The sequence below is a fragment of the Dermacentor albipictus genome, chromosome 6 (assembly GCF_038994185.2).
Source record: "Dermacentor albipictus isolate Rhodes 1998 colony chromosome 6, USDA_Dalb.pri_finalv2, whole genome shotgun sequence".
Taxonomy (NCBI): domain Eukaryota; kingdom Metazoa; phylum Arthropoda; class Arachnida; order Ixodida; family Ixodidae; genus Dermacentor; species Dermacentor albipictus.
The window spans coordinates 128,348,205-128,375,701 of record NC_091826.1 but is presented as its reverse complement, the minus strand read 5'-3'; the positions used below and the strand labels follow the sequence as shown (position 1 = coordinate 128,375,701).

General features: G+C 49.6%; 2 protein-coding genes across 3 annotated transcripts in view; both read right to left on the bottom strand.

Moving 5' to 3' along the window:
• LOC135899441 (mitochondrial tRNA-specific 2-thiouridylase 1) overlaps positions 1-27,497 on the bottom strand; it is a 148,841-nt gene that overhangs the window by 24,198 nt on the left and 97,146 nt on the right. For both annotated transcript variants that reach the window (XM_065428693.2, XM_065428692.2), the window contains exon 7: positions 2,089-2,361. In XM_065428693.2, coding sequence (XP_065284765.1) covers positions 2,089-2,361 — 273 coding nt within the window. The remainder of the gene's footprint in view (positions 1-2,088; positions 2,362-27,497) is intronic.
• LOC139061438 (uncharacterized) lies at positions 3,149-7,073 on the bottom strand. The gene is made up of 3 exons (XM_070541425.1): positions 6,846-7,073; positions 4,409-4,590; positions 3,149-3,575 (listed from the first exon to the last, which is right to left on the bottom strand). The coding sequence occupies exons 1-3, from the start codon at positions 7,071-7,073 to the stop codon at positions 3,149-3,151; spliced, it is 837 nt and encodes a 278-aa protein (XP_070397526.1).

Below are 27,497 nucleotides of genomic sequence, written 5' to 3'. Positions count from 1 at the left end.
CATCTAGGTTGTCTCTTCATTCATCGAAGGGCGCCATTAGTTTCCTGGGACAAATCTGTCTCGATCTAGAAGTGGCTCAGACGGATGATGCTGACCTTGGTGTCATCGCGGGGTCACACATTAATCTCAGCTAGCCTCAAATTCAACTCAAGGATTTCCTTTTCCCGTTTGTATTGTTCACATGCACGCTCGTTCGTGCTGTTTATCCTGCTCCTGCTGAGCCTTCTAAAAAAATGCCATCATCTGCTCCTCTGATAAGTTTAGGCCCTTAGCCACTGCTGCCAAAAATTCTCACTCAATCTCTGCAACTCTCAATAATCGGTGGCTGGGCTGATGAAATCCTGGTGGGCTTGGCAATGTTGTCACCGATCTTGAAAGCATGCATTCAGGAGATGGAAATGAGGGACACAGAACGACACCAAAGACATGATCTAATGATTGGGCACGGTGGCACCACATCGAACATGTTGCTGATGAACCCATTCGTCTTTTTGATACAGGCTCTCCCTGCTTGTTCGCTGGCTTCCCGTGGCACCCCTGAAAACCACTGTTTTTTCAACTACAGTCCGCTACTGACCAGCGGTAAATCCCACTTCAACTACTGTGAGGCTTCATGGCACTCCTGGCAATCTGGCATCGAACCAGAACAACTAGATCTACCTGTATTCAGACACCTTGGTGCTGTGCCATCAGCCAGAACGGCCTCGACCGCACTACCTTTTAAACAGAGTGGCGAGATATGCCCCTACATTGAGTACGGTGGCACCGCATCAAACATGCTGCTGATGAACCCATTCGTCATTTTGATACAGGTGAGCAAACGTTTTGGAAAATGTTATCGTAGCAGCGACCTGTTCCTTGTGGTGCTACTGTGTGCCTGGAAGAATTGTTTTGTTCTGAGTAATTATATCGTATTGTTAAAGTGTCTGTTCTTGCTCGCCAGTGACATTGAAAGCGATCCCAGTCCTGGCCTCAGCTTGGAAGATGTCATGTCCGAGATTCGTAGCAAGGCAGTCGACATTAGTGGTACGAAGGCTGAGAACAGGATGGTAAATGACTCACTCTCAGGGATACATAAAAAAACTTGATGCGTTGACCCAAGTCAAGAACAGACTTTCCAGTGTGAAAGAACGGATTGCGCGGCTTGAATGCAGCATGAACGGCCTATTACTTAAGGTTGATGAACTTGAGAATAGGAGTCGACGATCAAACCTCATTGTATGGCATGTCATGCAGATGTGAAGAACAGCAAGTACACAGCATCAGCAATGCCTGGGGAGTTGTTCATGCACTAGCAACAATAAATATATATGTCTAAAAACCTGGCACTGGTGCAGTTGTTGCTGCACAATACTTACATGCTCCCAAGTGCTGCCTAAACCTACGCCAATGCACTGCAAAGGGCTGTAGAAGAGCACCAGAGCCACTAAACACAGATCTGTTGAAAAGCTGTGCAACCCGGCACTAGCCAGTAGCAAAAAAAGCGAGAATGTGATCCGACGTCTATTTGAAGTCGATCAAAGATGATGTCTTCCATAGTGAGATGGGAGTGAGAATCAGGCATGATCACTGTGCACGGCACTCCTATTGCATCACCGTGAGGGAAGTAGGAGGAGCTTCAAATTGCTTACATCTTTTACTGCCCAATCTTCAGGATCGGCGCATATTTTTAGCCTACAAACATCCCTGGGAGCAGCTTCAGGCTCTACTACCATCGGAATTGGCTGACATTTTAAAACTGCACTATCTTTGGGATCAGTCGATAAAAAAAAGGACTGATATGCACAAAACAGAAAAGCGCCAGTAAGGCATTCAAGAAAGACATTGTCTTAAAAATTTGCATGTACACTCATGTGTTCCCTTTACCAGTACTGCAATGCACACATGCCACTCTTGTGCAACCCTTACTATGAACATTTATAAACTAGTAATCCAGGTTATAAATTAAAACCTTGTTTCAGCTCCTGGGAGGCAGAGTGGAGACTGGAAGGAACCCAGTGATAAGCAAACGTCTTGTCTCACACCCACTTCAAGACTTCTTAGCCCAACAATTATACTCTCAGCACCTAAAATGGTCCACCTGCCTACCTGTCCCACAGCAATGGCCCTGTGGTGGTTGTCCAGAGTGACCCTGAGTCCACCTGCCGGCAGTGTCAAAAACCCTGTGGTTTCCATGACGTTTTCGCTTGGAACAGCTGTGCACCAGGCCAGGGCATTCCTGTGCTGTGTCCTGAACAAGCACCGCAGGGTGGTTGCAGCGTTACCTGCTGTTATCTGCCAATGCGGCTCCCGGCAGATCCAGTGCGGCACGTTGGTGTACAATGTGCGCCAGTACAGGGCTGGGTGGTGTTGGCCGAGGACCTGAAATGTCCACCATGCAAAAGGTGGCATTCAAACCACTCATAAACTCCCAGATCCCAGCAATATTGAACAAAAATTGCTAGAGTTGTGATAGTCAGCTACCATGGGCAAGAAGGTTAGTACATAGATTTGTCTATCTTAGTGCTTGTAGCTTCAAACTTTCTTGTGGCATTATTATTAATGCACAAGCACTCTCAAAAAGTTGCATTCAATCTTGGAGATCCAACACTTAAAGAATCCTAAAAAGTGAGTATTTTAGGGTTCTGGATATAACACAATACAAGAGCAGACCACACTACAAGCTCTAAAGACTTCGGTAAAACAAATCACCAGAATGATAGGAAGAGTTAAGCGGAATGGAAGAGGGCTAAGCAAATCAGACACAATAAGACTAGTTCAAGCTTTTGCAATAAGCAGAATTACCAATATCAAGATCTTAACCATAAAGAGACAGAGAAGGCAGACATCCTAATACACACAGCCTATAAAGCCACCCTGGGTCCACCGCTGGGGACACCCACGGAGACACCATACTCTCAAGGTATACAACGATATTGAAGAACGCAACGCAATAATAACAGTCACACAATGAGTGAAGTAACCACGTACTCCCAAGAAGATCAACCAAGCAAAGAATGTTTATTACGGGTATCGCGTACGATATATAGAACAGCAAGAAAGAGGCGAAGGGACAAATAGATAGTAAGGGAAGAAAGTGATTACAGCAGATGCACTCAGCTTCATAGGCACGTGCGGTGCCATGACGATACAACAGTCTCCTCTTCTCTTAGGGAGAGAACCTATAAGGGGGACGTCTTGAATGCGTTGACCTTCGTAGTTCCAGGGTTGTGGTCTCATCCGTCGTATTCGCACTAGCGGTCTTGTCGACGGCTCTGTTGCCTCTGGCTGAGAGACGCGGTTGCACTTGCTCGGAGTCCTGCACCACCACACGCGGTTGCACATGGTCCAAGTGTCGTCGCATTAGTTCACCCTCCGGTCCCTCGGCAGTCACGATACGATACCCCTCTGTGGTTTGGACACGTGCTTGAGTCCATGGGTCTCTGAGGCAACCGTAGTTTCGCACCCAACTTGGTTTATCCTTCTGTAAGAAATCATTGGCAAAAAGGTAACTGTAACGCTCTCTTTCTGACGGCAACAAGTTATCTAATCGGGAGCGTAGCTCACGCCCCGTCAGCAGCATAGCCGGTGTTCTTCTGCCCGACAGCGGCGTTCGTCGGTAGTTGTGCAAGATCCTGGCCTGACGCGTTTGCGTTGATCCTTGCCTGTTTTTCTGCAGGCTTTGTTTTATGGTACGCACCGCTTGTTCCGCCAACCCATTCGATTGAGGGTGATATGGTGCAGTGCGCATGTGCTGTATTCCATTCACCGTAGTGAAAGTCTCGAATTACCGGCTTGCAAACTGCGGCCCATTATCTGTGACGATTGTGCGCGACAACCCAAAAGTGCTAAAGAGAGTGCGCAGGGCATCTACTTGGTCCCAGTTGTGGAAGTTTGCAAAGGCGCAGCTTCCATCCACTTACTGTGGGAATCGACCACAATTAATAGCATGTAGCCATCCACCGGACCTGCAAAATCAATGTGCAGACGAGACCACGGCTGCCTGGTTTCCGACCATGGGACTGGTACCTGGCATGGAGGCATCAGTGCAGCTTGAACACATAAGTAGCACGTCTTACCGAGCTACTCAATCTGTTTATCAATGCCGGGATACCAAAGCAGCGAGCGAGCTAGTCTCTTCATAGCGGTGATTCCTTGATGTGTCTCATGAATCAGCTGCAACACTACGTTCCTGGCTGCTTTAGGCATGACGACTTGGTGGCCCCAGAACACCAGGCCTTCTCTCACAGTTAGCTCGTCCCTCCGGACTAGGTACGGCTTCAGAGTGACTTGCTTCGCGTCTAAATGCCGAGGCCAGCCTTCCTGGACCCACTTCTGCACCACAAGTAACTCCTCATCTTCGGCCGTATAGCGGGCCAGTTATGCTGACAACAGTCTACTGTCCAAACAGGCGGTGAGAAGTACGTACTCACAGTCATCAGCGCCGTCCTCGTCTCCAGACACTTCCTCGGAAGGCGCGGCCCGTGGCAGGCAGCTGAGTGCATCAACCGGAACATTTGCCTTGCCATCCTTGAACTTGACGATGTAGGAGTAGGTGCTCAACTGGAGCACCCACCGTTGTATGCGGGCGGCCGCCATGGCTGGAACCGGCTTATCTGGATTGAAAATACTGACTAATGGCTTGTGATCAGTTAGAAGTGTGAATTTCCTACCCAACAAATATGCCCAGAATTTCGCCACTCCAAACACTAATGCCAGGGCTTCCTTTTCAAGCTGCGAATACTTCCGCTCTGCGTCTGTGAGTATGCGGGAGCGGAAGCCAATCCCCTCATCCCCTCAGCTGTGCCGTGGGAAAGGACAGCTCCAATGCCGACTGATGAAGCGTCACATTCTAGTACCAATGGTTTGTATGGGTCATAATGGGCAAAAAATTATGCTTTACTTATCAGTGCTTTGACCTCTTGGAACGCCTGCTGCTGAGCAATGCTCCACTTCCACTCCATTGTGGCGCAATAGTTTGTACAGAGATGCAAGGATCGTGGCTGCCTGTGGTAGAAACTTTTGGTAATAGGTGACCAGACCCAAAAGTGATCTTAACTCGGGCACTCCCGTGGGTGTGCCGACGTCCAGAACAGACTCAAGATTTTCCCTTTTGGCATGCATGCCCTTATCATTGATTTTGTAACCCAAAAAATAAACTTCATTCTCACGAAATCTTGACTTCTCCCGATTCAGCCGCACCCCGAACTCGCGGAACCTTCCCAGAACTCGGCGTAACGTGGCGGCATCATTCCACTTTTTTGCAATGATTACGTTGTCCAAATAGACCTGAACTCCGGGCAGTCCTTGCAAAATTGTTTCCATGAGTTGCTGAAATAGCGCTGGTGCAGAGGCTACTCCGAACTGAAGGCTTACAAAGCAAAAAAGGCCCTTCTGTGTATTCACCGTTGTGAGCAGTTGTGATTCTTCGTCTAACGCAATTTGATTGTAGGCGTCCTGGAGATCGATAGTTGTAAAAACTTCACCACCGTTTAGCGTCACCATGATGTCCTCTATGCGCAGGAGAGGATACTGGATCGTATGGCAGGCTTGGTTGACAGTAGTTTTGAAATCGCCGCATAAGTGAATGTTTCCGTTACGCTTTACCACTGCCACCACGGGTGCCGCCCACTCTGAGTGTGCGACTGGGGCAAGAATTCCATTTTCAACTAACCGATCAATTTCGGCCTCCACTTTTGAGCGCAACGCGTATGGCATCGGCCGCGCCTTACAGAACCAAGGAACAGCATCATCCTGCAATGGCAAACGGGCGGGTGGTCCCTTTATGAGCCCTAACTCGGGTCAAAACACGTCGGAAAATTCTTCTAACCAGACTTAAACGCCATTGCCAACTTCACGAATGGCTGCACTCTCACCTTCCTGCATTGCGCTGAGCACCGGCTCCCCAAGAAGGTCCAGGACTGTTATGACGTCCCGGCCACACAGGTTCGGCCCGGAACAACTCAGCACCGCTAATGTGGCTTTCGTAGTCTTCAAACCCAAGGAAACATCGAGCTGTAACTGGCCACACACAGGCAGTGGTCAAAGGAAGCATGAAACTTGAGCGGCGATTCTTGCAGTTTCGGTCAGGCATCTTGATGCTGTACGTAGGTGGGCCAAGTGATGATAGAAACCGGGGACCCTGTGTCCAGCTGCATCTTGATCGCTATTCCATTCCAAAGTAAAGTGCACATTATTGCCTTTACGGTGTGAATGTTTCCAACAAAATTATCTGCCGTTTCAACGAGGAACAGAGCTTCTGATCCCGGATCGCTGCAGTTTCCTGCTGACGGATGCACGGCATTAATTTGCTGGTGTGGCCACGTGAACGGTTCCCTCGTTCTGCTATCTGTTTGTCCGGGACACATCTTGCGAACATGACCGCACTGCTGGCAGCGGTAGCACTTCGCCGAGCGGAACTGGCAGGTTCTGGGGTCGTGCCCTGTTTTTCCACACCTGCAGCATGGTGGTCGACTTTCACGTCGTGCATACATGTTTCTTAACATGTGTACGCCTTCGTCCTCAGGTGCAGTCTTCAACGTCATCACGTTTTCTTCCGCCATTTCCACTGCTAAGGCGATTTCCTCTGCTTCGCTTCTTGTTAAGGATGCCTTCGAAAGCAGTTGACAACATACCGAGTTGTCTTGCAAGCCAGAAACTATACGGTCTTGGAGCATCCTGTCAAGTGAAGTGCCAAAGTTGCAGGTATCCGCTAATTGCCGAATGGCTACAAGAAAATCTCCGACTGGCTCTTCTGGCATCTGGTTGCGTGAGAAAAATTTGTAGGATTGGGCTACTTCATTCGGGCTGGGCGAAAAATGCTTCTGCAGTATGTCGAGGGCTTCATTGTACGACAGCTCGTTCACCTTTGTTGGCGCGCAGCGTCCACTAACGACGGACACTGTGCGAGTGCTCAGCCTTGCTACGAGCAATGCTCGCTTCTTCTTTTCTTCCGTGATGCTGTTGCCTTCGAAGAAAGCTTCAAGACGCACCAGATATGCCGGTGTCAGGAGTGACAAGCGTAAACGAAGAAAGAGGACAAGGAAGAAGGAGTGGAGCGGGCGCGTGGAGCCGCCATCTTGGAGGAGGGGCATGCACAGAGAAGGACGTGGTGGCCGGGCGCAGCGTTCCAGGAGAAGACGGCCGGAGATCGCCTCTCTGGGTCCTGCCCCAGTTCCTAGGCGACACATCGACGTCCCGCCCGAGTACCAGGCTTGGCGAGCAGATGTCCGATGTCCCTGGAACTACCGCTGGCCCGGACTTACCTGCCAGGGCACGTCAGCATTTGTGCCGCTGAACGTAGACGCGCGGAGGCTGGCTACAGCCAGTCACCGTCCCGTCCAGAGAACTAAGCTGGGCCGGCACGCACCGGGAGCGCCAGCCGGCACAAGCCCCGCTCTGCCGGAGCGCGACAGCTCCTCAGCGACCGTGTCTTCGTCACGTCGGCCGGGGCATCGGTGACGCCGGATACCAACAACGACTAAAGACTACCAGATTACAACGATGGACCACAGACCAGGGGACGCCGATACTCGCGTCGAACAGAACCGGTACTGTAAGCGCCCCTACTACAGCGAATAGACGATCGCCTCACAGACGTTTGTAAACGCAGTAGTGTGAGCGGAAAGCTTAGGAAGGGAGGACGCATTCTGTGTGCAATAAGTGTCAAAAGTTACGGTGTGTTCCTGTAGTTAAAAGTCCATATTGAATGAATGTTACGTGTGCTGCATCTTGCGTTCGTGTGTTGCTCAAGCTAGCGTACCAGGCGTTAACGCATGCGTGACAACATTGGCGAGCCTGCCAGGATCCCTTTAACTTCGTCACGTGCCTCGGGGTGTCTTGAGCAGCGGAATGGACCTTGAACGTTTGATGACGGCTGGGAGTGCCGCGGGCATGTCGGCTGTGGCCATAATAGCACTGTATCAAGAGGAACAGAAGCGATTAAGAGAAGAATGCGCAGAGGTGCGAGAGGCTGCAAAGGAAGATGAGGAGAGAGCAAAGGCAGCTGAGGAGAGAGCCAAGGCAGCTGAGGACAGAGCCAAGGCCACTGAGGAGAGAGCGAAGGATGCGGACGAGCGTGCATATAGGAATTTGATTTTGGAAAAAGAGCTTACAGAAAAGAAATTGCAGCTGCGCATGAGTAACAGTGGAGAAGAGGCAGGAAATAGCTCAGACATGCTACCTCAGAGAATAGCGACAGTGTGTCCCCAAAAGCTTATCGCCCCTTTTGACGAAAGGCGAGATGACCTAGATGCCTACATGCAGCGTTTCGAGCGAATAGCAACTGGACAAGGCTGGCCGAACAGTGACTGGGCGACGGGATTGAGTATGTGTCTCGTGGGGGAAGCATTCGCCGTGTACAGCCGGATGTCAGCGACTGACGCACTAGATTACGACAAGGTAAAGAAGGCTCTCCTACAATGCTTCAGACTAATGGCCGAAGGTTTCCGGGATAAATTCCGAAGCTCCAAGCCACACGATAACGAGACAGGCCAGCAATTCGCCGCTCGAATCTCCAACTACTTTGATCGTTGGTTGGAGATGGCTAACATAGAGAAGACATTCGAAGACTTGAGGGACAACATGATTGCAGAACAGTTCCTAGCATCATGTCATCAGGGCGCGGCAATATTCCTGAAAGAACGCAACTTGAGGACGGTGGCGGAACTATCTGAACACGCCGACCGCTATTTAGAAGCCCAAGGCCAAAAGAATTTGGGAAAGGGGAAGGAAGATAAAAAGACACCAGATGAGAGAGAACAGACTCGAAGCACAATCAAATGTTTTATGTGTGACAGGATAGGGCATCGGGCTGTGAATTGCCCCTTGGGTCGTGCTCGCAGTTCGATGTTGAAGTGCGAGGGGTGCGGACGGCATGGACATACAATACGAACCTGCCGAGCTAAGTCAGAAAATAAGACTGCCTGCATTGTTGCGAGCAAAAATCCCATTGGTGTTGACAGTACGCGAATAGAACAGAAGGAGGCCAGCGACAAGGCAAGTGCTGTCACGATGGCTCCGAGGTCAGAAGACCCGGAAACCTCGATGCCAGTAGTAGTGGGAATGCTGCAGGGACGAAAAGTGTCGGTACTCAGAGACACTGGTGTTGTGTCGGCAGCGGCAGGCAAGCGGGGGGCCCCGACCAGCGAACGCGCGGCTAACGCCGGCGTAGTAAAGGAGACGCGGAGCGAACTGCTCCCGTTGAAAACCGGAACGAAGACTCCGCCGACCGGCGGCTGTTTATTGCTTATAAAGGGTTCACACGCCAGATGACACTTCCCGATTGGTCCAATGCTCGTCTCATGACAGAAGGGGGGCGTGCCATCTAGCTAACCAACTACAAAACATACACGTGCGATGACACATAGATCTGACAGGGGGCGACACTATACTACATCATCCCCCCCTGGAAACAAAGTAAACATACAGTGAAACGCACACTTAAGTCCACAACTAATTCCATTCATCCCCGCCCAAGTTCACATACACGCGCACCAGTCTTGGGCACCAAAACACAGGCAGTCACTCAAACAAAGTTCAACAAGGAACACGGCACAAAACTCACTGCACCGCAACAAGGAACACTTTATACCTGTGTTAATGAAACATGTGGACTGTCTCCTAAATGTCGCAGCGAGGCCCCTAGCCGTGGCATTTCGAAGACGGTAATGCGCTCTACACTACATAAACAAAATCATCGAGCCACGGAGGCCGTTTTCTGTCACGATGAGGACGCGTGCGTACCTCAGAAGAACTTTGGGGGTTGCGACGCGTATCGGTCGACTTTAAAGACCCAGTCGTCCCACTATTTCCCTCCCCCTGGTTGGAAAACTGAATGTGGTTGTCACTCAAAGCTGGAGAGGGTTGCCCTGGAAGCTCCTCTCGACGTCCCAACAAGTCCTGGGAGGCTACCGATTCCCCCACGGAATCAGAGACGACTGCTGACTGCGTAGACTCGGAAGTGATACAGTCAGACAAGCTACTTAACTGATGCTTATGAGAAGACGATGTCGCTACAGACGAGTCATCGGAATGACTATCCAGGTTTGAATACGAGTACAAAAAGTTTCTATCACTTGTACACAATGTACTAGCTGCTGAATCCTTTATCACTAAGGTTAACTTAGACACATGCCACATCTTCCCATCACTGAGTAGAAAAGTAGATGGTCTTATCTGGGCCCTGACTTTACGAGGTTTACTGTACTTAAAAATTCCTTTCATCTTAAATCTTATTCTGACGGTGTCGCCCACCTTGATACGAGTTGCCTGAGCGCCTCTACGTTTGTCTATACACTGCTTAGTTTGGCACTGTTTCTGCAAGACCCTTTCGCGAACTTGCGGAAGAGAGCTGTCCTGAACCGTTATGTGCTTATGCAACCTGAAGTTGCTAATATCTATCTTTGAACGAGGTTGACGACCATGAAGTAGGAAAGCTGGGGAGAGACCCGTTGTAGCATGTGGCGTAATCCTATAAGAACCCAAAAATTCTGAAATGCTTTTCGAAGCATCTCGACCTTCAAGCCTGGCTACCTGCAGGTGTTCCTTAATGACTCGGTTGAGCCTTTCTATTTGACCATTTCCCTGAGGATAATAGTTGGAGGAGAAAAAATGAGCGATTCCTTTTTCCTTTAGGTAATCTTGGAATTGTTTTGAGACAAACTGTGGACCATTGTCTGTAACTATAGAGTCTGGCAACCCTTCACGGCTGAAAGCCCAGTCAAGAAGCTTAATGACATCATCTGTGGAGATGGAATTAGTACCAAGTACTTCTGGCCACTTTGAGTAGTAGTCAACAAGGGTGACTAGATACCTAGGGTAGGACGTGTTTAATGGGCCAATGATGTCCATTCCCAATTTCTGCCAAGGCCCGTTCGGCCATTCAACTGGTTGCAATGGAGCTACATGAGGCTTTGCAGACTTGTCTACCAGCTTACATACATGACAATGCTTTACATACTGTTCAACAGTGCTATCCATCTGGGGCCACCAATAGCGTTCACAAAGAAGCTGCTTAGTACGTACTATGCCCTGATGATTTTCATGTGCCAGCTGTAGAAATGTAGGTATGAGGACACTGGGTATTACCACACGATCACCACGCATGAGTAATCCATCTACAAACGACAATTCTTCATTCACATGAAAGTAAGCTATTAAAGCATTGTCTATGTTTTTCTTAGAAGGCCAACCCTCTGCTAGGCATTTACTGACCTTCTGAAGCGTTTCATCCGTACTCGTGGCAAGTTGCACTGTTTCCTTGTCAACGACTGATGTGACCAAGGATACTATTTCTTCCTCCTGAACTACATTCTGCGAATCCTTTACAGGAAGTCTAGACAAGGCATCAGCGACTAGGTTTTCTGATCCTTTGCAATATTCAATCTGAAAGTTGTAATACAGGAGCCTGGCTGACCATCTTGAAATGCGAAGAGGTCGACGACCTGAGTCGCCAGCGGACAGTAATGCAACTACTGCTTGATGGTCAGTTCGAAGAGTGAACCGTCTACCCCAGAGGTACACATGCCATTTTTCACATGCGAACAGACATGCTAGCGCTTCACGCTCTCCTACAGAATACTTTCGTTCAGCTACAGACAATGTTCTAGATGCAAAAGCTACAGTTTCTAGCTTAGAACCATACGGTTGCTGTAACACAGCACCAACATTAACATCAGATGCATCAGTCGTGACTACCACAGGCAATTCAAGGTTGAAAATCTTAATGACAGGGGAACATGTGAGACGAGCTTTCAACTGATTGAAGCTACGTTGTGCATCATCAGACCAAGCAAAATTTTGCCCTTGCCTGAGCATGAGGCGAAGTGGTTCTACAAGTTCTGCATAATGATCAATGAACTTGGCATAGTAACCAGCTAATCCTAAGACGGATTGCAATGACTTAATATCTGTAGGAGTAGGCGCATTCAGGATTGCTTTTACCTTGCTCTCTGTAGGCGAAATGCCTTCAGCTGAAATTTTATGGCCCACAAAAGTCAGTTCTCTCACAGAGAAGACACATTTTTCATTCAGTTTCATACCACTGTTTGAAATGCAAAGCAAGACTTCTCTTAAGTTAGCATCATGCTCAGGTTTTGTCCGACCCCATACCAAAATGTCATCAAGGTAACAGACAACATTCTTACAACTCTGCAAGATGTGTGACATCATTTTCTGAAACACTGCTGGCGCGGATGCCAAGCCAAAACAGACACGCTTGAACCTGAATAAGCCTTCATGAGTTATAAATGTAGTGAGATCTCTACTACCTTCTTCCAATAACAGCTGGTGGTAAGCAGATGCTAGATCCAGCTTAGAAAAATATGTGGCACCATGAAACATTTGCAATAACTCTTCTACGTGCGGCAAAGGATACCCATCAATGACAATTGCCTTATTCGGTTCCCGTAGGTCAACACAGAGCCAGATGGCTCCATCCTTTTTGCGCACCACGATGAGTGGAGACACCCATTCAGAAGCCTCGATGCGCTCGATGACGTCGCAGTCCTCGAGACGTCGCAGTTCATTCGTCACCTGGTCACGGAGAGCCAGGGGTAGTCTGCGCAACTTTGATGACACTGGTTTCATACCTTGCCGTCGACGTATTCGGTGCACGAAGTTTTTGACGAGTCCCAACTCGCCCCTGAAGAGGTGATCAAAACCCGGAGGCACACCTGTGGGGCTCTGTACTGGAGGAAGCGTAGCCAGGCAGCATGTCAGCGACGTACCGTCGATTTGTATTCCCAAGCGCTGGATGGCGTCAAGACCCAGCAGTGATGTTCCTGTAGACGTTACATGGAACGTGACTGGGCACGACCTTTGAAGAAACTGGACAGTGGCTTGGAAAAGGCCTTGAATGTCGATGCGTTGCCTGGAGAAATTCCTCAAGTCCACTGCTGTTTTTGACAGTCTGTGCTGTCGACCAAAGTGCTTCCCAAAATCCTCAGCAGTCATCAATGAGACAGACGCTCCCGTGTCCACGAGCAGCTGCATGGCGACGTCGTTAACCACGACCGGGACTTGTAAATCCCTTTTAGCTTCCAAAGTGCTCACCGTCAAGACAGACGCGGACGGCTGTCCTGCAGAAGTTGAAGACAGCGTCTCTGCGGAAGAGACGTGCTGAACAGTACGGGTTTTTCGGCATACGGATGCAAAATGGCCCAACGTGTGGCAGGCGTTGCACCGCCAGTTCCTTGCGGGACAGTTCCTGTATGTGGCAATATGCTTCGTGCTGCCACACCGGTCGCATGTACTGCGGTCGAAATTAGGGTCCTTTGCATCCTGTGCTTCATTGCGGGTCCCGGAGGAGCCTCGCAGAAAATGATAATCTGGGCGGCGTCTTGGAAGACGTCGGCCATCTTGGCGGCTCCTCGGAAAAAGTCGGCCATCTTCATGGCCTCCCGGACTGCGTCGGCCATCTTGGCGGCTCCCCGGAAGAAGTCGGCCATCTTGGCTCGTCGACGGAACGCCAAGTTGCGATGCCTCGATTCTTCGCACATTTTCGGAGCCGAACGCGCGGTTCGCTCGATGCAGGGCTTCTAACGAGCGTCCAATTTCTTCTGCCTTGTCCAGGGACAGGGTTTCGCCATGGGCCAGCAACTTTTCGCGAACGCTGGCGTTCGCCACCCCATGTATGATTTGGTCTCGGACGCGCTCGTCATAGCTTGTGCCGAAGTTGCACTGTACCGCCTTCTCCTTCAATGCGGTCACGAATTCCAGGAATCCTTCTCCCTCGAACTGCTTCCGGCTGGTGAATTCGTGCCGTTCCGCCAGGACATTTGTTGACGCGGCGAACAGCCGGTCAAGCCGCTGCAAGAGTCTCGGAAACTCTGACGCTGGCGGGACCGCATCACTTGACGTTGACGCTGCGCCGGTCGACTGCCTTGCTGCTTCGCTTGAAGCTGACGCTGCGCTGGTTAACTGCCTTGCTGCTTCCTGCTCCTCGGCTGCGAAGTGCTTCCGTTGTCCCTCACGCCCGAGAGCGCTGACGAGCGCAGACGCTCGCCGTGCGTCCGTCCAGTCGCCGCCGCCGGCCGCTTCGAGGTGGGCCTGAAAAATTTTTTTCCAGCGGTACCAGGGAATTAACGGAGGGCCAGGCACTTCAAGAAAAACGGGAAGGTTCGCCGTAAATGCCATGCCGGGTAGCGTGCAGGAGGCAAGCCGGAGCTCGCCGCAGGAATAGGCAAGGAAGAGCAAGGGGGAGAGTAGGCCTAGGCTCGGAAGCCTCGCGACGCCAAGTGCGTCGGCGGCGTTTGCCGGCCGTGCAGACACGAAAGGGACGCTTCACTCACGAAGCTCGTTCGTTTCCCGGGGCTTCGGTCGGAACCGCTGCGGGAATCCCATCCTCGTCGCCAAAAGATGTTGTGTCGGCAGCGGCAGGCAAGCGGGGGGCCCCGACCAGCGAACGCGCGGCTAACGCCGGCGTAGTAAAGGAGACGCGGAGCGAACTGCTCCTGTTGAAAACCGGAACGAAGACTCCGCCGACCGGCGGCTGTTTATTGCTTATAAAGGGTTCACACGCCAGATGACACTTCCCGATTGGTCCAATGCTCGTCTCATGACAGAAGGGGGGCGCGCCATCTAGCTAACCAACTACAAAACATACACGTGCGATGACACATAGATCTGACAGGGGGCGACACTATACTACAACTGGGTCCAACATTGTTCTGATAAGGCAATCCATGGTGTCGGACAGAGATATCAGCGGTACAGAAACACCAGTTCGATTGGCGGATGGTACAGTACGGCGAATGCCTATGGCTCGTGTGTTGCTTTTGACGCCTTATTATTGCGGTTGGATTGAAGCCCGGTGCGTCAAAGAACCGCTTTACAACGTCATTCTTGGGAACGTGCCAGGAGTCAGAAGAGTGGATGATCCAGATCCCCTCTGGAGTTTTCCCAATATCCAGATTACAAGTAGCATGGAGCATGAATCCACCGAAGCTGGGGGCAGAGATAACGAAAGAAGTTCGGATCCGTATACCGGAGAAGCTAGCATATTGTCAGTAGAGAAAAGCACAAGGAACCAGGATAGGAAAGATGTCGGTATAAAGAATACTTCAGGCACCACCGATATAACCGCGACAGAAATTAAGAAAAGGCAAGAAGCGGACAGTACGCTGCGACATTATTTTGAAATTTTAGGGAAATGAATTCAGAATAAGAAGAGCCAGGTCGTACATAAGTTTGAGAAGGTTGGAGAATTACTGTACCGAATAGCCATAACCCACGATGGAAGAGAAACACGACAGCTAGTAGTGCCAGCGAGTTTACGAAGAGCAGTCCTCGAGTTGGCGCACGACACCATAACGGCTGGCCATCAAGGAGTAAGAAAGATGACCAGCCGAGTATCAGAAGAGTTCTTTTGGCCGTGCATGCAAAGTGACATTGAACAATTTGTGCGATCTTGCGACATATGCCAGAGAACCACACCAAAAGGATTGGTATCAAAGGTACCTATAGGGACTATGCCTATTATTGAGCAACCTTTCCAGAGGGTCGCAGTGGACATTGTAGGCCCTACTAACCCAGCATCAAATAAAGGAAACAAGTACATTCTCACGATGGTGGATGTTTCCACTAGATATCCTGACGCTGTCCCATTAAAAATGGTGGACACAGTAACCATTGCTGAGGCTTTGGTAGAAATGTTTAGTAAATATGGAGTCCCGAAGGAAATACTGACGGATAGAGGAACCTATTTCACATCAGAATTGATGACAGAGATTTGCAGACTGTCGTCTCTACGACACCTCTTGACGACGCCATATCACCCCATGTGTAACGGGCTGGTAGAAAAGTTCAATGGCACGCTCAAGAGCATGTTACGCAAGGTGTGTCAAGAGAAACCCAAGGAATGGGATCGCTATTTACCTGCACTCTTGTTTGCATATAGGGAAGTGCCGCAGGCTAGCACTGGATTTTCACCATTCGAGTTAATCTATGGCAGAGCGGTGAGGGGACCATTAATGGTTTTGCGGGAAATGTGGTCGAACACGAAATTGAAAGAAGAGCAAAAGTCCTCGTATGTCTATCTATTGGAATTGAGAGATAGGCTAGAAGAAACCTGTCGCATCGCCCGAGAGAGTCTTACCGAAGCCCAGGCATCGTACAAGAAATATTATGATAAGAAAAGCAGGAAACGAGTTCTTCGGGTTGGGGACATGGCACTGGTGCTACTTCCGAATGACACCATTAAGCTCACCATGAGTTGGAAAGGCCCATTCAATGTGAGCAAGAGAGTAAGCGACGTGGACTACGAACTAGAAATTGGAGAAAGAAGAAAAGTATTTCACGTCAACAGGCTGAAAAGATACGAGTTGAGACAACCAAAAAATGTAGAGGAAGTTGCAGGAATGGTCATCACAGAATCGGACGCCGAAACTCCATAGGAAGCAGAAATCCCTACGTACAGCAGCAAGAAAACAATGGGTCGAGAGAAGGTGGTGATAAACCCTACTTTAAGTGAGATGGAAAGAGAAGAAGTGCAAACAGTGCTAAAGGAGTTTGATGAGATATTCTCGGATCTCCCGGGCAAGACGACAGTGCTCAAGTGCAGCATTCGATTAACAACCTACAAGCCAGTCAACGTAAAACAGTATACTCTCCCGTTAGGGTGCAAGAGGACATAGATAACGAAATTGGTCAGGTGTTAGAATTGGGAGTGATCGAGCGTTCCACCTCTGCGTACAATTCACCTCTGGTGGTGGTAAAGAAGCCCGACGGGTCTAACAAAGTCTGTGTCGATTTTCGGCGCCTAAATAAGGTGTTGGTGGATGATGCAGAACCAATACCACGAGTGGATGCAGTCTTTGCGAAGGTTGCCAAGAAAAAGTTTTTTTCTAAGCTGGACTTTACTAAAGGGTATTGGCAGATACCCCTTGACGAGGAATCAAAAGAAAAAACAGCCTTCTCATGTGCGCGGGGTTTATTTCAATTCAAGTTTATGCCATTTGGACTCAAGACTGCTGCACAGACGTTTACTAAGCTTATGCAAATAGTACTTCAGGGACTACACAATGTGGAACACTATATAGACGACATCCTAGTAGCGACAGATACTGGCAGGAACACTTGGAAACGTTGCAGGAAGTGTTCGGTAGGCTTCGCGCGGCGCCGATCACAGTTAAGCCGAACAAATGTCAAATTGGGTTCCATGCAATTACATTCCTTGGTCACACGTTGGACATGGACCACGTCGCGACCCATACAGACACTTTAGAGAAGATCCAGAGTGCTCCTCGACCAGTGAATAAGAAACAGCTGAGATCCTTCTTAGGCCTTACAGGCTACTATAGAGAGTTTATCCCTCAGTACGCGGAGATAGTGAGTCCCTTTACCGATCTCACGAAAAAGAATGCTCCGTATATATTACCCTGGTCAGAATGTCATCAACACGCATTTGAACGATTAAAGAAATGTATGGCGGAACCTCCAGTTCTGAGGGCACCGGACCTCAAGAAAAAGTTCGTTTTGCGAACAGATGCATCGGAAAAGTGTGTAGGGGCTGTGCTGTTGCAGGAGGCTGATGGTGTATTGCACCCTGTCCTTTATGCAAGCCGAAAGTTGAATGACCGGGAAAAAACTACGCTACAGTAGAAAAGGAATGTTATGCTTTAGTGGGGGCTGTCAAACGATTTCATATTTATCTATATGGGACTCAGTTCGTTGTGCAAACTGATCATCAGCCACTAGAGTATCTAAACCGGGTAAAGCACAACAACGCCAAAGTCATGCGCTGGAGCCTAGTGTTACAAGAGTATGACTTCTCAGTGCAGTATATTAAAGGGCGAGACAACGTGGGTGCGGATTTTATGAGTAGAGTGATCTTTTAGGAAGCCAAAAGGTGCCACTACCAAAGTAGAACAGTGCTGTGTGAATGGTGGCACCGTTGACATTGACGTAGTGTTAAGACTCGGCAGAAACTTGCGTGATGTGCGTGTGGGTGCAGTGAAGTGCGGTGGAGTGCAGTGAGGTGAGAAGGAAGAAACGGCGAAGAAAAGTTATATGTGATGTAGTGCAGTGAAGTGAAGTGCAGTGACGTGTGAACGAAGAAGTGGCGAAGTGAAGTTATATGTGGTGTGGTGAAGTGGAAGTGCAGTGTCTGTGTAAACCCAAGAGGTGACGAGCAGTGAGTGAAGTTTTCGCGGAGCGAAAACTCGAAAAACAGGGGGGCCATTGTCAGGAGTGACAAGCGTAAACGAAGAAAGAGGACAAGGAAGAAGGAGTGGAGCGGGTGCAGCGTTCCAGGAGAAGACGGCCGGAGATCGCCTCTCTGGGTCCTGCCCCAGTTCCTAGGCGACACATCGACGTCCCGCCCGACTACCAGGCTCGGCGAGCAGATGTCCAACGTCCCTGGAACTACCACTGGCCCGAACCTACCCGCCAGGGCACGTCAGCGTTTGTGCCGCTGAACGTAGACACGCGGAGGCTGGCTACAGCCAGTCACCATCCCGTCCAGAGAACTAAGCTGGGTCGGCGCGCACCGGGAGCGCCAGCCGGCACGAGCCCCGCTCTGCCGAAGCGCGACAGCTCCTCAGCGACCGTGTCTTCGTCACGTCGGCCGGGGCATCGGTGACGCCAGACACCAACAACGACTAAAGACTACCAGATTACAACGACCGACCACAGACCGGGGACGCCGATACCCGCGTCGAACAGAACCGGTACTGTAAGCGCCCCTACTACAGCGAATAGACGATCGCCTCACAGACGTTTGTAAACGCGGTAGTGTGAGCGGAAAGCTTAGGAAGGGAGGATGCATTCTGTGTGCAATAAGTGTCAAAAGTTACGGTGTGTTCCTGTAGTTAAAAGTCCATATTGAATGAATGTTACGTGTGCTGCATCTAGCGTTAGTGTGTTCCTTCTGCCCGCTCAAGCTAGCGTACCAGGCGTTAACGTATGCGTGACAGCCGGCCAGTAGTCCGTAGCTTCCTCGAACTGCAGTGGGCTTGCGTATCCGGCCATGGCTAACGGGGTGTTGCTGGTGGGGCGGTAAGCTTATCCCATCTTCGTCGCCACTGAAGTAACCACGTACTCCCAAGAAGATCAACCGAGCAAAGAACGTTTATTACGGGTATTGCGTGCAATATATAGCACACAGCAAGAAAGAGGGGAAGGGACAAATAGAGAGTAAGGGAAGAAAGTGATTACAGCAGGTGCGCCCAGCTTCATAGGCACGTGCGGTGCCATGACGATACAACAATGAGAATGCCTAAATTTGGCACAGACAGCAGGGTCCTAGAGGAGCTAGGATATGCGATCAGCCCACAATACTGCAGCAGAAAACTAATAGCCATACCAAGGGAGATGCAACGAAACCTCAACATCTTCCCTATACCTAAAAAAAGTCAACTCAAAATTGAATGAAGGAAGGCATAAAGCCCAAGTTCAACAATTAGAAAAAGGATTTAGCAATAACCACAACACAATATAGGAGGCAAGCTCCACTGGAAAAGCTAGCGCTACCGTCAGCGTGATGTGGCATGAGGGATTGCGTGGACACAGCAGCTGCGTCGGCTGCTTCATAAGCGCCAAAGCGAGCTGAAAACGGAAGTTTAAAGTCACACCTGTGCCTCGGTTCTGATTAAGTGGTGAGGCTTTATTGCCTTGGGTGTCTGCTTGACAACATTTGAAAGTACTATAATAGGTAGTGGCTGCCTTTGGAGGCGTGCAGCATGGTAAACTACTGCACGGTGCCGCAGTGACGGACGTACGCAATGGAGCCCGGGGTCAGCCCTATTCACATGTAGCCTCAGGGCAAGGAGTTGCGTGAAGCTTGGCTGGCGAAACTTAGAACCGGCAGACAGCCATCGGCTACAACTCGGGTATGTAGCAAGCACAGACGCGAGGAACATTTCTGCTATGGCGCCTGGACTACGCGATGTTTGTTGAGTAGCAAAAACGCACACTGAGACGCTCGCCCGCGCCCACTGCCCAGCTAATGTCATGATAGTTTGGTCTATGAACTTGTTGATGCTAGATACTGGCAAGTTCACTGGAACGGAAAGGGAGCGGTACGACGCACATTAAGAAAAGGCATGGCATATGGTCATGTTTGAGATTTGAATTAATGCACTGGATTACGAAAAAGGAGCAGAGGGAAATAGCACGCTGAGACCGATAAACATACAGTGAGATGCAACTTGAGAAATAATACTGAAATATACAATAATTTAGAAGACAAAAAACTATTGAATCGTCGCGACGGCACATCACAGTCGCCGTATGCGTCGACGCCTCTATAACGAAATTATTTTTGAACAGTTCTGATAGCATCCACGCAACAATGGTTGCTAGTACGCTGTGAAATGCTCACATGCTCATATGATGTGGCTTAAAGCTCATGGCACGGTGCAACATGCGCTCACACCGAAAGCAAAACAATAGAGAGTTTTAGCATAGGGGCCCCAATATCTTGGGGCCCCAAAGAGCTTTGCGGGTGCTAGCGTTTGGGCATGCAGGAGTGAAGAGCTTTAGAATACGGCTTTGCGTTTTGTGGATAGCGTCTTGCGCTGACAGCGCCACTACGGCGTCTAAGAAAAGCTATTAAAAATAATTAAATAAAATATACCATTTTATGATAGGAATAGTAATTTTGACTTGCGTGTATTCCTGTTTAATTACAATTTAGAGGTTATTCTTCAAGCAGCAAACAATTAGTTGCGCTTAGTTTTGAGCAACAAACCCAACTTTACGCGCCTTCACCAGCCAAGCTTAGCTGTGTTAGGCCTACGTGCCAAAAAATCCGCACTCGAATTCGGAATCAGCGGCGTCTAATGGATCAATCTTCATAGCACACGCTAGTTGAGAGAAAGCGATAACCGCAGTTACTTCTCCTAGCTTGCGAACTTCACGCGTTACCGCGAATCAAACCCAGTTTGGTGCTAGGTTAGAGCCATCGCTTCGATGGGTGCCGCCATGGTTGTTGACGCAAAGCCTTTGGGACCGCTATTTGGGCTCCCACTAAATTGGCGAAATAGCATTCCCAACGCAAAACCCAAAGGCAGTTTACGTCTCGCGCATGTGCACTGGCTTCGACGCTATTTCTTTGGGTCCCCAAAACGTTTGGGGCCCCTATTCTAAAACTCTCTATTGTGCGCGGACATGCATGCAGATGCGCAGTAGGTCGCTGCAAACCCGTGCGATCGCTGCATTGAGGCTTCATTCTGTTATGCGCAATTTGGTTATACAGACAGCCCACTATAAGAACATAATTCACATAGTTTACTCTCAGCATTCGGCTACCTTTCACGCAAGAAGCTGGTTCGGGAGACTCCATCGCAGCGACCGCGCGCAGTGGCGTTCACTGTACGTATTCGGTAAAGAGATAGTGTCTGTAAACAATTCTGTGCTTTCAGTTTGCCCAAGATTACTGTATCGACAGTCAAACACTTCCCTCGTTTTGAGAAAATCTACATAAATGTCCAGGAGGGCTGCCGCGTGGTGTTTTTATTGAGCGATGTAAGCGAAACCTATGAGGAGCACGCCGCGTGATCCCTCACACTATGCAAGGGCGGCGCTTCCGACAGATGGTGACTCCGTAACTCCTCGCCGCCAATACAGTGGACTCTCTTTAAACAGAACCTCAAGGGACCAGAGAAATTGGTTCCGTTTATCAGGAGTTTCATTTACTGAGATACAAAGCTGAATACAATTGCATGAATACAAAACCAACTAACTATGAAGATGGTGTTCTGTTTAAGAGGCAGCTCCGTTTAAGCTATTTCCATTTATTGAGATTCTACTGTACACAGATGCAGCATGGGACTTTAGGGGACACATATTTGTGGCTGCTTCGGGACCCTCTAGAAACCCAAGAACCATGACAACAGCTTAGGTCGGCACAGTCCGCACCAGCACAGCAGAAGTGGTTGCAGTAGCACTGGCAATAAAGACTTCGGAGGGAGAAGACAAGCCTGCCTACATTTTCAGACTCCCAGGTGGCCTGCCGACACTTTGTCCACGGAAAAATCCCCAGGATCACCTTTAAAATCTTAGGCGATCAACTAAGACAAGAACATCACATTGTATGGTGTCCAGGGCATGTTGGTGTCATTAGCAATACAGGAGCAGAGGCTGTAGCTCACGAGACTTCAATCCGAGCAAGGAAGGACACCCCATTCGAAAACAACTCACAAATAATAGCTTGCGATGTCTCTGAACATCAACCTCGTTCACACCAAGAACGTGCCACGCCAAACCCACAGTTAACAGTGGAGGAAGTTCGGCTATGCAGAAAAACTGCGATGAACACCTACCCGCATCTGAGATGAGGTGGCATGCCATCTGGCCAACCAGATATGTCAATCAATGCCCCTGGTTTGGGGGGAGGCCATCATTGCCCCACGTGACATGGGAGTGCAAACCATGGCCCCAAAATTGAAATTGACACCAATTACCACAAAATTCTTTTAGGGAGCCTTGGGCAGCCATCCTCGCCCGGACTTACCTAGAGACTCAGCTGAGCCTCCTCGGCCAGGCTCGGTGCATGGTGGTGGCCACTAGAGTCCTGAGTAAAGACCCAACCTCTGGCCCCCTTAACGCTATTTTTCCCAAATAAACTTCTTTCTTTCTCTCGCTAAGGCTGCTTCCCTAGAAAATCTGTCTATCAACCCATTTGTAATGCACAACACATTGTGTTACAAATGGGTGGATAGACAGATCATAGGTATACACGGGCTCTTATGGGGGTATATATGACAATGCCCTATGACTACATATTGCTATAAGGCGCCGCAGGAGTGAACGATAATGAGAGGACTGACGAAGAAGACAATCATTGATAGTCGTGTGCACGGGCTACATCTTGGTATGCCTGTTTTCTGCCCGTTGTATATATATTGTGTAAATATATTGTCAAGCGTCTTCTCTCTCCATAAAATTTTGATGGAGAGTGCGGGTTTTTCAAGTTTCAAGACAGATCTACGCAGCAGACGCTCCTTGGCTGCATCTACAATGCCAGCACACGGCGGGGACAAAAATGCTTCGAGCAGGTCACCAATCATGCCTCAATCATCTGCCGCCAACCACACCATCGTCTTCACACAACCGTGTGACCCAGGTACGTTTTCCGGCTCTGACAACACCGATGTCGAAAACTGGCTTCAGCTGTATGAACAGGTAAGCACTAGCAACTGGGACCTAACTCTGATACTAGCAAACATCATATTTTACCCGCGGGCATGGCACAAGTGCGGTTTCTGAACCATGAACAGGAACTTATGAGCTGGGAGGTGTGTAAGCAAAAGCTCACTGATCTGTTCGACAAGCCCATCGGACACAGTCATGCTGCGCAGAAAGAAGTTGCATGTCGAGCTCAGACTTGCATCCGGGACGTGCTCGCGCTTTGTCGCAAAGCAGATGACACGACGCTGAAGACAGAAAAGGTTGCACACATCCTCAAAGCTATCGTGGATAACGTATTTACACTTCTGGTTTTCAAGAACTCATCCACAGCGCAAGACGTCATCAATGAATGCCGACACTATGAAGAAGGAAAAAGTCGCCGTGCTACTCCGAACTTCACACGTCTTCCAAACACAGCTGCGACGTCTACCTGCGAGAACCTCCACCTCCCACCCGTTCCACCCATTCCTACTGCATCCGACAATACTGTACGCATCATCCACTGTGAGATTGAAGCTGCCTCCCCAGTTCCCCTTCAAGTGTGTAACCCCAACGAGTCCCATGCAACCATTTCCCTTATCCAAACCGCAATGCGTCAACAACTAGCAAACGCAGGATTACAGATGCTTGGCCCAGTCAACAGACCTGACTACCACCCGCCCGCCCCACCTGAGTTATACAGATGTCCAACTATTCGTCCTCGTTATCAGAATTCCACAGAATTGTGCCTTTCTGATGACAGGCCCATTTGCTTCCGTTGTGAACGTGTTGGACACATTTCCCACCGTCGACACAGTATTTGGAACTCGCAGCCTTGGCCGAGCTATTGAAACATCTGAAGTCCAGGTGGTAGTTCCTGAGTGCCGATACACAATGACGATGACAACGCTCTACCATCATCACCCGCACAATCAAATTGTTCCTCTTCACCATCCCAACACCTGCCCCACTCACCTCTGTGTCGTCGCCCTCCTTCTCCCTCATACTCCCGCCGCTCTTCGGAAAACTGACGAGTGCAGCTCCGAGAGATGAGCCTGCCACGACAATGCGATTCAAAATTTCTCTGCTCACACTACCTGGACATCACAACCTCATCAACGTACACGTGGACAGTATACCTGTGATCGCACTCATTACAGTGGAATCTCGATGATACGATCACGGCTAATATGAATTTCTGGATGATACGAATTTTTCTGTGGTCCCGGTCGAGCCCCATTACTTTCCAACGTGCTAGAGAATGGTTGTTACGAATCAATTTTCGACCCGCACCGTTTGATACGAATATTACCGAAGACACTTTGGAAATTTGAAAGTGTGCTTGGCGAAGGCCAGACGCTGCTGCCATCTGCGCTCCGCTTCCCTGGCTTTACTGCTCGGTGAAGTGGCCGGTCGCTGCTGCCGTCTGCGCTCCAATTCATTCGCTTTGGTGTTCGGCGATATCGCCTGTCGCTGCTGCCGCTTGCGTTCTGCTTCCCTGCCTTTAGTACCCGGCGATCTAATCAGTCGATGTTGGCGTTTCCGTTCTGCCTCCCTTGCTTTCGCATCTGGTGACATGTTCATTCGTCGCATGCGCATTCGCTCCTTGTTCTTCTGGCGTTTGATGTTGGGGGAATCCGGCGTCCGCTGCCGCTTCTAGAACCGCTTTGCGCGCAATCACTGGGCCGCTTCGGAGCTACGGGTCTCACTCGATTGCAACGAGACGTCTGACGAAGGAGCGCCGGTGCAGCTGCCACCGCCGATGCCCGCGAGCTTGTTCTACCGCTACTGTGTGACGTCACAGTTGCTATGCACAGCTGCGCCCCCGACCGGCGCGCCGGTTGTTAAGGAGGGGAGGAGGTTGCGCCGCTGCGCGGAGAAGAGGCCACAGTTGGCACCATTCCAGCGCACGGACGGACGCGACCGCAAGCCCCACCAACGGCAGTGAAAGAGAACAGCGCGCAGTTACGCAATTTCTCCCTCTCTCTTTTGGTGCGGAGGCGCGAACGTGGCGCCGGACAGCGCGGAGGGCGCGACTGGGAGCGGAGAGTTTGAAGCGGTAGCACTTTTGTTGCTTTTCCTCCTTTTCCGCGTGCCATCGGACGGAGTGGATGCTGTGCTTCTAGCCGCGTTCTTGTCTTTGACGTGGGCGACGGCGAAGGACCACCACCGGCAACTGAAACGCTGCATGCGCTCGAAGTTCTGAGGCGTGCTATGGGCACGGATGAAATCAGCGACGACACGTGCACGCGTTTTTATGGATTTGAACAAAGTCTGCTAATTGACCTGACAAAGAAAAAGAAGCAGAAGGACATCGGAGACTTTTCCTACAAGAAATAAATGCTTTTTACGTACGTGTGCCTGAGTGAATTCACCTCTCACTCTTTAATTTAGCTAGATTTAATTGTTTGGATGATATGAATTTCGGCTAATACGAATATTTTTCGTGACCCCGTGAGATTCGTATCATCGAGATTCCACTGTATTACCGACGCCCACATATCGTTCATGAACTCAAACCTCTGTGTTCATCTGAAGAAAGTTCTTACCCCTGCTCCGATTGCTGTAGTCCGGTTAGCCGATGGTGCCACTGCAGCTGTTGCTGGGTTGTGTGGCGCCCGTGTCACTGTTGCCGGACGCCCCATTTCAGTTTTGTGTTACGTCTTGCATCAGTGCTCACATGCCATCATCTTAGGACTTGACTTTCTCGGCAGATTCGGCGCTTACTGACTGCTCTGCAGGCGTGGAGCTTGTCTTACCTCATGCCGTTGAGAACTCTGATCCTGCGGTAAATCGGCTGTGTTCCGCCAATTAGATTCGTCTACCACATCTATCCGTGATGTACACTGACATCTCTCCTGATCCTCCCGTCGATGATGGGGATTACATCATGTCACCCAATGCTACCCTCCTCTGTTCACAGATTGTCATGTTCCCGCACTCAGTCATCAGTATAAAGGGAAATGCCACAGGTTTCCCTATTGTGAATTTTAGACTATGTCCTCAAGTGATACCCCAGCGTATCTCTCTTACCACCCTAGCTCCAGCCTCCGACTATCATGTTTCTGTCTTAACTGAGCCTGCTGCACCGCCTCCTGCTGCTATTGATTTAAACCCTACGATATTACATAACATAATGAAGATGATAGACACTTACCTTCTAGTCAAACACATACATACACTTCAGGGCCTGCTCATGTAGTACCAGGACATTTTTTATTTCAATGACCGACCACTGGGCCAAACAACAGTTGTCAAGCATTGGATTCACACCGGCGATGCTAAACCCATACACTGACGTCCCTATCATGTCTCCTCCACTGAGCGCCAAGTTATACAAAAGGAAATTGACAAAATGCTTGTCCGTGATATCATCGAACCTTCTTCAAGCCTATGGGCATCTTCTGTCATGCTCGTTACAAAGAAGGACAATAGCTGATGCTTCTGTATTAACTACCAGAATCTTAACCAAGTAACAAAAACAGGCATGTACCCTGTGCCTCATATAGATGATGCCCTTGACTGTCTCGGAGGAAGACGAAGTGATTCTTTGATAGAACGCTTGTGCTTTTTCACTTTGTTTCCCTGCGTTTCTGGGAGCTGCCGCTCCCTCCTTGCGGCAGTGGATAAAGAGATCTCCGAACACTTTCCTGATGCACAGTCATCAGGTCGGATAGCGTCCAGGAAATGTGGAAGTGCGTTAAGCGATACTGACGGCGAGGACACTGAATTATGTTCGGACAGCTACGACTTGTCATACGATGACTTCCAGGTCGTTTGAGTAGATCAGCGAAAAGAAGAGTACTGCAGGCATCTTCATCGCCAAGTGCTTCTACCGTGAAGAGTGCACCACTGCGTTGGCCGCACGCTATGCTCTTTATGCTCGTGGACCCGGCGACCAATTTGCGGCTCCTCAACAGGCAAGTCCTCTCTTCGTTTTCAATAGAATAAGCGCCAAAAAATGACAGCACACAAGAAGAAAACCAGACAGGACAAGGCGCTTGTCCTGTCTGGTTTTCTTCTTGTGTGCTGTCATTTTTTGGCGCTTATTCTATTGAAAGCTATGCACCAACTAGCCCCACGACGTGTTTTACTGCAGTACCTCTCTTCGTTACTCGAGAGAATCTGACAATCGAGATTAAAGACGTGCGAATAAACTCACGAAAGAATGTCTTGGCAGTTGATGTCTTACATCACAGCGCCCTGCAAGACCTACGTAATATAACTGAGATCGACAACGTAAAGGTGCGATCAATTATCCATACAGGCGGCGATGGTACTGCGGGCGTCATTTATGACGTCGAACTTGCCATCCGGAATGATGACTTCCCAATACTGATCAAGCTAACGACAGAAGGCACTTTCACTACGAGGATTTTCAGACTGGGTAACACACGCTGTGTGAAGAT